The sequence below is a fragment of the Cydia pomonella genome, chromosome 5, assembly GCF_033807575.1.
Source record: "Cydia pomonella isolate Wapato2018A chromosome 5, ilCydPomo1, whole genome shotgun sequence".
Taxonomy (NCBI): domain Eukaryota; kingdom Metazoa; phylum Arthropoda; class Insecta; order Lepidoptera; family Tortricidae; genus Cydia; species Cydia pomonella.
Window position 1 is genome coordinate 22,810,408 of NC_084707.1, and position 14,865 is coordinate 22,825,272.

General features: G+C 36.5%; 1 protein-coding gene across 2 annotated transcripts; it reads left to right on the plus strand.

Annotated features, from left to right (window-relative positions):
- Nucleotides 1–215: 215 nt before the first annotated feature.
- LOC133518113 (uncharacterized) lies at nucleotides 216–12,114 on the plus strand. 2 transcript variants are annotated; one of them, XM_061851700.1, is made up of 6 exons: nucleotides 216–2,782; nucleotides 3,181–3,299; nucleotides 3,885–4,025; nucleotides 4,492–5,199; nucleotides 5,543–5,702; nucleotides 6,995–12,114. In XM_061851700.1, the coding sequence occupies exons 1-6, from the start codon at nucleotides 2,608–2,610 to the stop codon at nucleotides 7,501–7,503; spliced, it is 1,812 nt and encodes a 603-aa protein (XP_061707684.1). In that variant the 5' UTR covers nucleotides 216–2,607; the 3' UTR covers nucleotides 7,504–12,114. The 2 variants fall into 2 exon arrangements, with proteins under 2 accessions (XP_061707684.1, XP_061707685.1); XM_061851701.1 differs by lacking the exon at nucleotides 3,181–3,299.
- Nucleotides 12,115–14,865: the final 2,751 nt, after the last annotated feature.

The window sequence follows — 14,865 nt, forward strand, 5'->3', positions numbered from 1 at the left end:
AAGTTTGGGGGTTGACAGTGTTCACAAGCACATTGATTTATACTTTGTGATGTTAGCAACTTTGAGGACCTTTTTCAAAATAACAAAAGATAACTCTGCGAAATCTTCACAGGTAAAGTTTGTGCGGTTCGCAATGTTCGCCGCCACATTGTTTTTTTACTTTGTGACTTTAGCAACTTCAAGAGCCGTTGTCAAAATAACAAAATAGAACTCTGCGAAATCTACACGGCTAAAGTTTGGGGATCGACAGTGCTCAAAAGCACATTAATTTATACCTTGTGGTGTTAGCAACTTTGAGTACTTTTGTCAAAATAACAAAAGATAACTCCGCGAAATCTTCACAGTTAAAGTTTGTGTAATTCGCAATGTTCGCCGCCACATTGTTTTTTTACTCTGTGACGTTAGCAACTTGAAGAGCCGTTGTCAAAATAACAAAATAGAACTCTGCGAAATCTACACGGCTAAAGTTTGGGGATCGACAGTGCTCAAAAGCACATTGATTTATACTTTGTGATGTTAGTAACTTTGAGGACATTTGTCAAAATAACATACGATAACTCTGCGAAATCTTCACAGTTAAAGTTTGTGTAATTCGCAATGTTCGCCGCCACATTGTTTTTTTACTCTGTGACGTTAGCAACTTCAAGAGCCGTTGTCAAAATAACAAAAGAGAGCTTTGCGGAATCTACACGGCTAAAGTTTGGGGGTTGACAGTGTTCACAAGCACATTGATTTATACTTTGTGATGTTAGCAACTTTGAGGACCTTTTTCAAAATAACAAAAGATAACTCTGCGAAATCTTCACAGGTAAAGTTTGTGCGGTTCGCAATGTTCGCCGCCACATTGTTTTTTTACTTTGTGACGTTAGCAACTTCAAGAGCCGTTGTCGAAATAACAAAATAGAACTTTGCGGAATCTACACGGCTAAAGTTTGGGGGTTGACAGTGTTCGCAAGCACACTGATTTATACCTTGTAATTTTAGCAACTTTAAAAGTGCCTTTGTTAAAATCACAAAATAGAACTCTGCGGACTACAAATTTTAAATTGATTTACAATGTTTGCAGGTGTTACAAGGGTAAATAATCCAATAATAGGTTTTTCATTTTAAACTTTTCACTACCACAAACGGCAAATCACGTCAGTGGAATGTCGTGACGTCATTTAATTTTGCCGCTATAGAAAAAACCATACATTTGGTTTATTGCTTAGCATTTGAGTCACGTCGAATTACTTCACCGCTTGGCGCTCAAAAGGTTAAGATAAGATTAGTTATTGCCTCTGTCAATTCAGTTTTACGATACCTCCTAAATTATTATACTGATGCAAGTGCCGCAAATGCCCCCTAATGTATAAACACATATTACTTTATATTTTAGGAATAGGACTGCGATAACATACTAGTAAGTAGAGGGCGTCGCGATACTAAGCTAATATCTAGGTAAACATTAGCTTAGTATCGCGAAACGATATACGATCGTATTTACTTCCCACTGAATTTTCATAATGAAATTCGTATTAATTCTGGAAATAAAGTGACGCATTTAGTATATATAGGTGTTACTAACACCATTTTATTAAACAGCATTTTATACTGAGGAAAGTCACTTGCACCACAGTGCATGCCTACAGGTTATGTAAAGTTGCCTCCAGAATCAGGCGAACTAAATTGACAAGTCAATGTGCACAAATGATACCACAGTTTGGCCAGTACTGTTCATATAGGTATTTTCAAAAATGTTTGAATTTGAGAATATCGCGAAAATTTGGGTTGGGTTTGGGTCAGTTCAAATGTTACAGTTAAGTAATTTTTTGTGTTATTTTACAAATGTTCGTTGGTATTTCGAAAATTGTGCAATTTTATAATTGTAGTTGCATGTAGTTAGACTTGAAATAAATTTTGGATATTGGATAAATATATAGTAATAAAAAAAAAATTTAGCTCAAAATACAAATAAGGCTAACCCAGACGGGGCATTTTTTCGCACAATCTGAATAATTTCTCAATTACAATGTGTGGTGCTGTGGTGTGGACGCAAAAATTAAATAGTCTCAATAATCCCTATTGCTTCGATTCTAAAGACCACTCCCGAAACTGGACATTCAAGTTGACAATTAGGTCAGCATTTAAGAGCCCCGTAACGATTTTAGAGCAAAAATTTAAAATTAATAGATTTAGTCGTTGAAATTGTACACCTTTTGTTACGTAATATCTAAATAACAAGTATTGGTGCTACAAATTGAACTGTCCATTTTGTGCCTGGGATATGAAAACAAAGCATCAGTTAGTGTCGCTAAATCTAGAGCAGGTTTACGATTTTTAATAAGGAACAACGTACTTAATTATTTTTATTGCTTTCCTTACTCATGCCTTTACCCTAAAAACGGAATTCTAAGAAAGGTATTTGATTGCCTTAATCGCAATGTTAGAATTGCGGAATTCACAAGGGAAAAATTTCTCAACTTAATAATTTCACAACTGTTACATTGCGAGATAATATCAGCATGGCTAGAAACACAATGTGAACTTAGTTAAAATAGTGATGTTGACTTAGTCCTTAGCAAAAGTGACACAAGAATCGTTCATTTCGCTGGCAACATTCGTAGGATGAGGACGCGTCGGCTTACGCATCGAACGCACCGAACGTTGTTTTATAAAAATATACTTTTTCTTTTTAAGAAGTACAACGTTATAGTGAAAAAATATATTATTAAAAGGATGGACGACTTAAGTGTGTTTCTGCTCAACTGTGATTTGATACACCTTTATGGATCGCTAAATGGTAAGTTATAATTGTGGTTATAATTTATATTAAGTTCTAACTAGTTAATATAATAAGTGACTTTGTCGTTACTAATCGATATTTCTTTCATCCAAATAAACTATTAGAAGTCGAAGATTTGTTTAATCGAATTAGAAATAATAATTTTTAGGTTATTTTGGATTGCAATGTTGGAAATTTTTTGTAGACATGTCTGCATCGTAATGGCCATTTACTAATTATTTTTCTTGAAATCATTGAAATTACACGTTGAAATAAAAGTATGGCCCTTTGAAGGCCCATAGACAAATCCATTACTCTGCAAAAAACGTTGCCGGCAGCATTGTTACCGCCATGACAGTGCAGTGGGTTAAATGTGTTAAATATGTAGTACTTATTATTTATTTCTATGCTTATAGATCAGGGCGCGGATCTTGATTTTTTGCTAAGCGCGAATGACCATGAACTGTCAATATTGGTCCCGGCAATAGTTCAGAAAGGAAAACTGCGCATGGCGCTAGATCGAGAGAGAGAACGCGTGAGCAGTTTAATTTTTTTTCATATACCTACTTGATCCAAAATTTAGATGTTTCCATTACTTTAAGTCAATTTTATTGATTATACTTTAGATGTCCTTAGTTTTAAAGGCCCGGCTACACCAGAAGCGTATGCCATTGCCAAGACGTACACGTATGCAATATACGGATCCTTATGATGTATAGATAGATCGTTTATTGATAAAAATATAAAAAAATGCATGTTATTTTTTGGCATGCTGTACTGTTTAAACATTATTTAATACATTAGGTAACATTAGTTATTTAATACTGATTGCATTACGTGCGCATGCACGTTTCCAACATTTAAGAATTCGCGCACGTGCAGGTGTTCGCATAGGTACGCAGCTGGAGTGCCTGGGCCTTAAACTTAAAAAGAAGGGGGTTTAAAAACACGAGTTCGCAAACATGAGGCGAAGCCAAATGTGATATTGATACGATTACGAAGTGTATTAAAATACATAATCTTACGCAGTTGCATACACTACTTTATCTTTGCTCAACATATTATGTTAATGGGCATTAAGGTTAAATTAATCACTCCTAACTTTATTTTTTCTTTATAGAGAGAAGTTAAAAATGATCCGAGGGATGTAGATGTACAGCTTGCTGTAGCTCCAATTCAAAAGCAGGACTCCTTCGTGATTCCATCAAGTAGTCAAAAATCTAGTTTATCCTCTGTTGTTACAACATCAGCTGAATTATTGGTAATTATAATAATATTAAACTAGACTCTGTATTTAAGATGGATCATGTTTTTGTTATGCAGGGGGGTGGGGGGGTCAACTATCTCTGCAGCTGACTGTACATATGTTACTATATACTTTTTTAAATTAATGACCAGTTAGCCGAGTTGGTTGTAGCACTGTGCACTGCCTACAAAGCTGCGGTCCCGGGTTTGATCCCCGGTCAGGGCAAATATTTGTGTGATAAACACATTTGGGTGTTTTCTATGTATTAAGTATATCTTTAACTTTACAAGTATTTATATTATCATCTAGTAGGTACCCATATTAGAAGCGGTGCTTTTTTTGGGACTAGGTTGATTTGGGTAAGATTGTCCCTAGATATTTATTTCATGTATTTATTTTATTTAAATATTATGATGTGCCCAAATAATCACATGACCTGACTTCCAGTTTTTTAGTAACTCAGTGCTTACTTGATTTTCAGGAATGGGACATCAATTGTGATGACTTACAGTTTATAGATGCAAGCAAACTCCTAGGGACTACGACTGGCCGATCTCTCAAACAAATTTTAGAGAGCTCTAGTATTGGGAAACCTCTCCTCAATAAAAAAGTATTATCCTCTAGTGACCGAAAGATACTAACGGCCCTTATTGTTGAGGCTGAGGTGCGGAAATTGAAAGAAAACACTGACCCAATAAGAAAAGAAATCTGGGATACGTGGACATCAGAAATTATAAAGCTTTTCCCAGGTGAAACAAAGGGGGTATATTATAATCCTTTTCGACTTGTAGATGGAACAGCTATTCAGGCCAGTGGTTTAATAGTAAACCGGTTAATAACAGTACGAAGGAAATTGAATGCAGAGAATCGCTGCCGCAGTAGAAGCCGTCACAGCAGTAGCGACAAAAGCAGCGACAGCAGCGAAGAACAAAAGAAGAGGAAAAAATCTGCTGTCAAATCTCCTGCACGGGTTAGACCTTTTCCTGATTCTTTTCAAATAATAACTACCAATCAAGAATCTGAAAAAGATACTGTGCAGTGGTTGAAGCACTCTTCTTCACCAAGAGAATTGGTTGAAACAAAATGGAACAGCTGTCTACATGAACGCATGGCTGCACTGCAAGAAGGCGACCACGTTAGTTATTTGACCATCTTCCCAGCACTGCAATGTCCTTGGGGCTATGTATTGGTGAGTCAAAGATAATACTAATCAATCAAGTCTCTTCATACCATAGACTTCATGACATCACCAGGCAGAGTTCATCAATTTAAGCCCAACTGCCAAAATGGGGTTAAGTTTTTCAACTACTGCCTAAACCATCTAGCGGATTTTAATATATGAAGTGCCATTACATACGTCTCAGTTCTTGATTTGCATTTTACTCAGTGAGAGTGCATTATACATTAGCAACATTTCTTGTTGTATGACTATTAATGATGATTGATGACTAGCAACATTCTTGGTTTTGTGAAAGATCTTTTAAACTCTATTTGAAGAACAAATGTTTGATTTGATTTTTGTTTATTTTCAGCTGGCTAGTGACTTTGACAAAATATACCCTGAAATAGAAGGAAAGTTCGAAGAAAATTTCCCGGTAGTGAAAGGGCGCCTGCTATCATTACTAGATGAGAAGGCAGAACAGCTAACACGAGCTGACACATCTATTCAAAGTGTTTTGGATCTTGCAACTTGTAAGTTATATTATGTTTTTTTCTAAATTAAACAAATATCCGTAATCAGTGCCTTTATTACCTCTATATGTAAATACAGTATGGTACATACGTTTTATTTGTTCAAATAATGATACCCTGTAGGGCACTGCAATATAAATAAACACTCCTCCAATAAGTAAAACAGCTGTCCATCAAAACTTTCCTATTAAATAAAGTACTTAAGTATGTATTCTATGAATACTAGTACATTGTGCAAGGTTAATTAACGTTTTGAACGCCAAGAACAACCTAAAGTCGTAGTTACTAGTCGCGCTCACAGCGCCAAGGACAACTATAGGTGTTATGGCGGACGCTGTCAAAGTAACCTTAATACTTTAAAGTAAGGTTTACATTATCTCACTCCCTTGCGCCCCGTAGCTTGGCGTTTGAGTAATGTTTGTGTTTATGACATTAGCGTTCAAATGTTTAAAGATTCGAGTTTTTAATATTCTTACTCCCGGAGTTACACAGAATGTTTTTCAGACTTGCGAAGGAAAAAAACTAATCAATCAATTTTTCGTGTTATGACTCCATTAAGGTGTTGATGATTCTGCCAATGTCGAGGTGGGATAAGACACGGCTAGTATATGAAAGAAAAAACTAAATTTTATGCGAAATCATTTATAAAATACGGTAACGTTTCAGACATACGTCCGCCATATTGTAATTTTTTGACAGGTTAAGCATCGAAGGCACAGACCCATCCGGCATTCAGCCACGATTTAAATTGTGTAAGAATATTTTGAACGGCTATTAAATTAATCAAATTAAATATTTATAAACATGAACAAAAATATCTAATTATAAACGTTAGTATTTTAAATTCATATGTTAAACTTGCTTCTAATGAAGTAGTCCTCATCAATATTTAAGAGCTAATGCTCTTGTCGGTGGAGTAATGGCCACTCTTCGCTTCGCTGGCTAGCGTTTTAACTTCCTCGTACGACACGACAGAAACTTTATCTTTTATTTTAAGTAGTAGGAGTGACATAATAAAATAAAAAAAAGATGTAACTCCCTAGGGAGTTATAGCTTTATATTTCACAAACCATAACTCCCGCGGGAACAATATATGCCTTTGTCCTTCAGTACACCTTCATGATATTAGATCTTTTTCAAGCAAGTGTGATGAAAATAACATATTATATACAGGTTGGATTTTTCTAATGCCACCTGGAAGTGAGATACTGTAGATAGAGGAGATGGTGAATTTTACTCAATAGAAACTTTAAGTTATCGTTAACCATACTAAGTATTACTTATTTTTGCAGCGGGAGAGGAACAAGCGAACATTGCGACTTTCCTAGCAGTTCCCCTGTTGCTGAAGCAGATGCACACTGTTCCCGTGAAAGGCGTCAGAAGACCCTGGAATCCTTCTAGATTGGAAGTAAGCAACGCGTTTTTAAGCTTGGTGCCATCTACATCGGACCTTCAAAGCCACTTCTGTAAACGGAAGGCCACATTGCAGGAAAAAAAATTGCCTGTTCTTCCATATTTGGTTGCCATTGGGGCTTGCTGGCAGGATGTTAAGCAGTATGATTTATTAATATCTGAAGACATCAGGTACACATTTCCCAGTATTTGTAAAGCTGTTTCAAATACTTTTAAAATTCTATGGGCATTAGACTTACCATATTCAAAAGATTGTGCCCCCGTCTGGATGTTTATCCAAAGAAGTATATATGTAATGAAGAGCAAGTTTGACACTGAAGGCACTCCTATGCTAGATTTGCTTGCTTCTGTTTCTAACAGACACGATGGTGCTGTGTGCAATATGTAAAAGGTCTTTTGTCCAAATGAAGCAATTTCAAGCCCATTTTACATTTTATCATCCAGGTAAATGTTATATTTGTCCAAACATGGGTTGTGGGAGAACTTATCATCTGTACAATTCATTTAGGCGTCATTATTTGAAACAACATTCAGATTCTTCTATGTTACAACAGGCTTCAAGTGTACAGGATTTTGCTATTGAACAAGAGACCTCTACCGTGAATAATGATCCATTATATAATGTATGTAGTGCAACCGAGATGCAAATTAGAGAAAATAATAGTACTATACAGAGTAATAGCAAACAAAACACACCGCCGCTAAGCGACACTTTAGGTCAACTTTTCTCATCCCTGTATAGTAATCCCCATTTGCCGAACAATGTGCTAGATACAGTTTATAGCGGTATTCACAACATGTTCACTTTCTCAATCAAACCTCTGTTACCAGTGACATCTAGCTCTGCCGTAGCAAAACTGACAACTGATCTAGAGATGTTTAGTTCAACTTATAAACGACATCAGTTCTTTGAAAGCAATGGTACTTTAATTAATCCTGAGCCTTATACTGTAGGGCGACGATTTGATTACGTAAAAAAGAACGGTAAAACTTATTACCAAGCAGTAGAGTGCATAGCCCATAAAATACCTATTAGAGATGTGCTGCACAGATTTTTTTCGTTGCCCAACATACTGCATGAGACCATCGATGCTATGAAAAAACTGATGGCTCATGACACGTCAAACAGTATAGAGCATTATATGCATGGTTCATTTTGGAGACAGAAAAATCATGGAGATAAGATAGTAATGCCCATATTTTTACAAATTGACGATTTCGAGACTTTAAATCCTTTGGGAAGTCATAGTGGGGTGCACAAACTAGGAGCCGCGTACATTTCTCTTCCTTGCCTGCCGTACTATTGTGCCTCCCTGTTAGGTAACATATTTTTAGTCTTACTCTATCATTCAACTGACAGAGTGGAATTTGGCAATCGTATAATATTTCAACCCCTGATTGACCAGTTTAATGATTTATTTAAGTATGGAATAGTTTTTGATTTGCCAGATTTCAAGGGCACAATTTACTTTGAGTTATCGTTAATTTTAGGAGATAATTTAGGCTTGCATAGTGTATTAGGATTTGTTGAAAGTTTTTCATGCAATTTTCCTTGCAGAACATGTAAAGTAGAGAAAAAAGTCATGGCAAATCAGGTTTATGAAGATGAGTCTCTCTTAAGGACCGAGTCAAATTACCAGGATGATTTAAAAACGAATGATTCTTCTCTGACAGGCGTCAAAGAAAAATGTATATGGCTTGACATAGAAAATTTTAATTTATTTTCGCAAATGGGTTTTGATGTAATGCATGATATGCACGAAGGCTGTGCCAAATACGTCATGTGCTCTTTACTTGTGGTTTTTGTAGACAAAATGAAATATCTTACAATTGATATAGTTAATAACAAAATTTCCTCATTTCAATATGGTCCCGATAAAAAAGATAAGCCCGTCACGCTGGCCATGTCCAATTTACGAAAAGGCAATATACGTTTAAATGCTGCCGAAATGAACACATTTTGCAAGTATTTTGGTGTAATGTTTGGCGATTTCATTCCAAGACATGATAAATATTGGCAACTGTATATTCAATTAATGACTGTTCTAGATTTTATCATGTCACCCCGTTTCGTATCTGAGCAAATCGACTATTTTAAGTATATGATCGCTGAATTTTGCGAAATGTACATCACACTGTTTAACCAAAGTCTTAAGCCTAAATTTCACAATTTACTGCACTATCATTCAGCAATGTTACGTTTTGGTCCCTTGAGATTTCTGTCTTCAATGCGCTACGAAGCTAAACATCGCTTTAACAAGTTAGCTGCAAAATCAACAAATAACCGAATTAACATGACACTGACAGTAGCTCGAAAGCATCAGTTGATGTTAAATGACATTTTTTTGAAAGAAACAGTTCGTTCGCCTCTTTCGTTTGGGGGCCAAGCAGAAGTACCAGTTAGTGAATGCGAACATATTTTAGATCAAATGCAATGGTCAGATAATACAAAATTATATAAAGCGAGTTGGGCTGCAAAGTGTTCTGAGCGCTACCAAGTAAATTCTGTAATAGTTACTGCTATTAATGAAGAAAACGTTTATTTTTCCAAAGTTGATGACATATATGTTGATGGAGTGTCTAAGATTATTTTAAAGGCTAAGCCTTTACAAACAATTGGTTTTGATAATCATTACCATGCTTATAATGTACTGGACTCATTACAATTATCACCCATATACATTGATCAAGATACAATGCAGTATCCGTTCGTATGCAACTGTGTAGTCATTGGGCATAACATTAATCTTCCTGAGTATCATATCGTACTAAGTAAACCGATTTAATTAACCGAACTAGAGTAAGATTTAATAATTTTTTAGTAATAGTATGATTACAATTACTTATGCAGGTAATGAATACCCTTAACTCTGCCTATTCTTCCATATTTGGTTGCATGCAGGATATTAAGCAGTATGATTTATTAATGTCTGAAGACATCAGGTACACATTTCCCAGCTTACGTACACAAATAACTTAAGTTTAGTAAATTAAGTTCGAAAGGGCAGTGGAACAGTGTTAACAATTTATATTTTAAATATATTTTTGTTCGTATTTTAGTTTACAGTAAGTAATCAAATCTTACATTACCGTAAATATGATGGGATGATTATTGATAGAAATAGCTCTGATTATGTAAACAGTTTTGTTCATGCAATGAGAATATGCTAAGTTTAGTTTTTATAATGTAATTCCTAGGCCAAGACGGTTGTCTTAGGAAACACCTTGCATGTAGTAGTGATCTGATGTATTAATAGTATTTCCACAATTTACAATAGGGTACAAAACTACACTACTCACGTACTGTTGTTGAGTAATAGCAGTACTTAGGATAGGTTAGCAGGTAAAAATATATGCTTAATTTTTTCCCCATTTAACGGGTTCGATTCACGGCTCAGCCAGGTGATTTTTTTTCAAATTATTTGAATGCAGTTCATATTATTTTTAAATAAAAATAGAAATGAAGCTATTTTTACTTCTACTCGTCAAATATTTGGTGACAACTCCTCAAATACGTTTATCTACGTTACGTAAACATAGCCATACATTTGACGTGCCCCTCCCCCGCAAAAATCGGCAGACTGTTTTGTACAGAAAATTACAGACGAGGCGTCTCCAGTTGTTAAACCCTCCAAGTTAAATGTATGCGACGCGGTCATTCTTTATAAGTAAAAAGGAAACAGCTTAATGCATGTACGTTATATAGTAAATTATATTTCCAATATACAGTTAGGTGCAAGGCTGTGTTCCGATATATTTAGCCAGTTGTCACCAAATATTTGACGAGTAAAAGTAAACATAGCTTCATGTCTATTTTTATTTTAAAACAATACCAACTGCATTCAAAGAATTAATAAAAAAAGCCTGCCTGATCCAGGAATCTAACCCGCTAAATGTGAAAAACCTACTATTTAACTGTACCGATAGAAAGACTAAATCAAAGGGATCTTCAAAATAACATAGCATCTTAAATAATTGTATGTAATTAACCTATTTAAAATTCTTCGAAAGCAGTTCGTATTATTTTTATAACAAAAATTAAATCTTTTTTTCTATATTATCTACAGTATTCAGGGTACCTAATGTCTGTCCATGTAGTAAAGTGTCCCACCCCTGTCTACTGAAAAAATAATGTTGCAAATTTATTTAAGAAGTAGTGGGTAACTGGGTAATAATTCTTAAATAACAAATGTTCAATACTTTTGACCTCAAGTGCAAAAATATGTATCTCAAGAACCGTTGTATGTATGTGCAGTCAACAATACTATTAGCTTAGCACCTTTGCATACAAAATTCTATGCAGGGGATGTACCTTTTCTATGCAGCTGACTGTACATATGTATGTTTTGTGCGTTTAAATCTTTTTATCCTATAAAAGGAACTGCAAATAAACATCTTAATCGTTTAATTTTTATAATGTGCATTACATCCGTTATCAACAGGGCCCGTACATTTCATGTCTTTGACGCAAAAATTACAGAATTTAACATACAAGGAGGTTTTTTACAATACTACAAATTTCGATAACTTACCTACAGACGTGTAGAAAAATAAAAATCGATGTTAAAAATCACATATATGTATTATTTAATAATCTATTATCTAGTTGAGTGACAAGATGAAAGTCAGTTAGACGTTTCTGAACTGATTCTTACGTATCTAAAGAGGTTAACAAATGATTAATTATTACCAAAATACTAATTGGAATCATACTCTATGTAGCGGGACGTCATTGTTCAGTCAATGGCATGAAATGTACGGGCCCGGGTTATCAACTATCATGGCTAAATTGATTCGGCTACCTATTTCAGTAGTTAATTTAGAAGAAACATGGTGTTTGAATTTGATTGATATACGAGTAAATAGTTGATGTCTCATTGGAAACTCTTACCTATGTTAATTATCGTTTCCTACTAGGCATTATCTACATTATTTGTATTTTTTTTTTATTCTTATGGACATGTAACTGTTTTTGATTAATAAAAATTAGTTATATAAATATTGTTGTATTTTTTCAGGTAGCTATTGTCGTTCGGGACTTTTGGCATTGCTAGTTCCGCAATATTTCACTGCGGAGCTAGCAACGTCAGCATTGCTATCCCCGCAATATTACACTGCGGAGCTAGCAACGTCAGATTGCTATCCCCGCAATATTACACTGCGGAGCTAGAAACGCCAGCATTGCTATCCCCGCAATATTACACTGCGGAGCTAGAAACGCCAGTATTGCTATCCCCGCAATATTACACTGCGGAGCTAGCAACGCCAGCATTGCTATCCCCGCAATATTACACTGCGGAGCTAGCAATGCCAGCATTGCTATCCCCGCAATATTACACTGCGGAGCTAGCAACGCCAGCATTGCTATCCCCGCAATATTACACTGCGGAGCTAGCAATGCCAGCATTGCTATCCCCGCAATATTACACTGCGGAGCTAGCAACGCCAGCATTGCTATCTCCGCAATATTACACTGCGGAGCTAGCAACGTCAGCATTGCTATCCCCGCAATATTACACTGCGGAGCTAGCAACGTCAACATTGCTATGCCCGCAATATTACACTGCGGAGCTAGCAATGCCAGCATTGCTATCCCCGCAATATTACACTGCGGAGCTAGCAACGCCAGCATTGCTATCCCCGCAATATTACACTGCGGAGCTAGCAACGCCAGCATTGCTATCCCCGCAATATTACACTGCGGAGCTAGCAACGTCAGCATTGCTATCCCCGCAATATTACACTGCGGAGCTAGCAACGCCAGCATTGCTATCCCCGCAATACTACACTGCGGAGCTAGCAACGTCAGCATTGCTATCCTCGCAATATTACACTGCGAAGCTAGCTACGTCAGCATTGCTATCTCCGCAATATTACACTGCGGAGCTAGCAACGTCAGCATTGCTATCCTCGCAATATTACACTGCGAAGCTAGCTACGTCAGCATTGCTATCCCCGCAATATTACACTGCGGAACTAGCAACGCCAGCATTGCTATCCTCGCAATATTACACTGAGAAGCTAGCAACGTCAGCATTGCTATCCTCGCAATATTACACTGCGAAGCTAGCTACGTCAGCATTGCTATCTCCGCAATATTACACTGAGGAGCTAGCAACGTCAGCATTGCTAACCCCGCAATATTACACTGCCAAGCTAGCAACGTCAGCATTGATATCCCCGCTATGTTACACTGCGAAGCTAGCTACGTCAGCATTGCTATCCCCGCAATATAACACTGAGGAATTAGCAACGTCAGCATTGCTATCTGCACAATATGACACTGCTGAGCTAGCAACGTCAGCATTGATAAAACCACAAAATAAAAATTGTTAAGATAGCTATGTTCAGAATAGGCATCAAAGAAAAATTGTTAAAAACTAAATTTGTTAGATTAACAATGTTTATATTTCAATGTAAAGATTTGCTAAATTAGCAACGTTAAAAACCACAATTTCTACTATGTTTTATTGTCAACGTTATTCCACAATGTCAGCATTGCTAAATATTCACAAAGTTAAAATTGCGAAATAGGAGCCGACAGAGTAAAATTGCGAAAAATGTCACTTTGTGAAATTAGCTATATGATTTTTCACAAAGTTGAAATTGCGAAATAGGAGCCGACAGAGTAAAATTGTGAAAAACTTGACTTTGTGAAATTCGCTATGTGCTTTTTCACAAAGTAAACGTTTCCGCTTTGTCATTTTCGCAATATTTTTTCGCAAAATTAAGCTTGCTGCGCCCGCAATTTAACTCTGTCGGCTCCTATTTAGCAACTTTTTTTTGTTATTTTCACAATAGTTTTTTCTGAGTGTGCTTAAATTTCTATTTTAAACTTACATATTCCTTTTAAAATTTTCAGTTTATTTTATAACATAACTTTTTTACTGCAAAAAGCACAAACACTGGAACGAACCGGTACCAGTTAATCGTTAATAAGTTTTTATTCAGCGGAGATTGAATCGGGCCGGAAACACTTGTACGAAATAAAGGAAAAAGTCGAGCACGTAAAGTAGAATAAAACGGGAGGGTTCCGCCATTTTGGCTGTTTTGCATGGGAGTTATCACATCTAGCCATCATCATCGAGGTGCCTACATCTGCTACGAATGCAAACACACTAGTTCGTTTCCAGCCCTGGGCACTGGAGACCTTAGCCTCTTTAACTTTCGTATATGATCTGAGGGCAGGGTAGTGCCCCCGCCTAGACAAGCCAAGCGAAGCGCCAGGGCACTACCTACCTTTTCTCGAAGATCTCCGTCGTTTTTTTTTTTCTTTTTTTTTTTAAAGTGCGCTCTTTTCTCGAAGGATTGAACGTCGCATTGGTCCGGAAATACCGCACCCACATTTTAGCAGTGAGAGGCAGGAAGTTTCTGCAGAAACGCACAGTTTAAGGCCACATCTCTACACAGCGCCAAGGAGTCAAGCCGATCTGAAATACGCTGGCAGTCGACAATTAGAGTCGCACTTCATTGGATGCGGTCCAGAGAGAGAAGCTGGTACTGGGGTGCCCCTGCCCATAGATGAGAACAGTATTCCATGTGTGGGCGAACCTGTGATGGAATTGTATAAACCCTTATAACTTGGGTTTGAATTTAACCCGATAAACAACATTTCCGGAATATGATGTCAATATTGGACTTATAAAACATTTTATTTTATTAAATATTTTAGATTTCATTGATATCTGACTCTGATTGATTATTCGTCACTGACTCACTCGCTCACTCGCTCAATGATGATGATCGATTC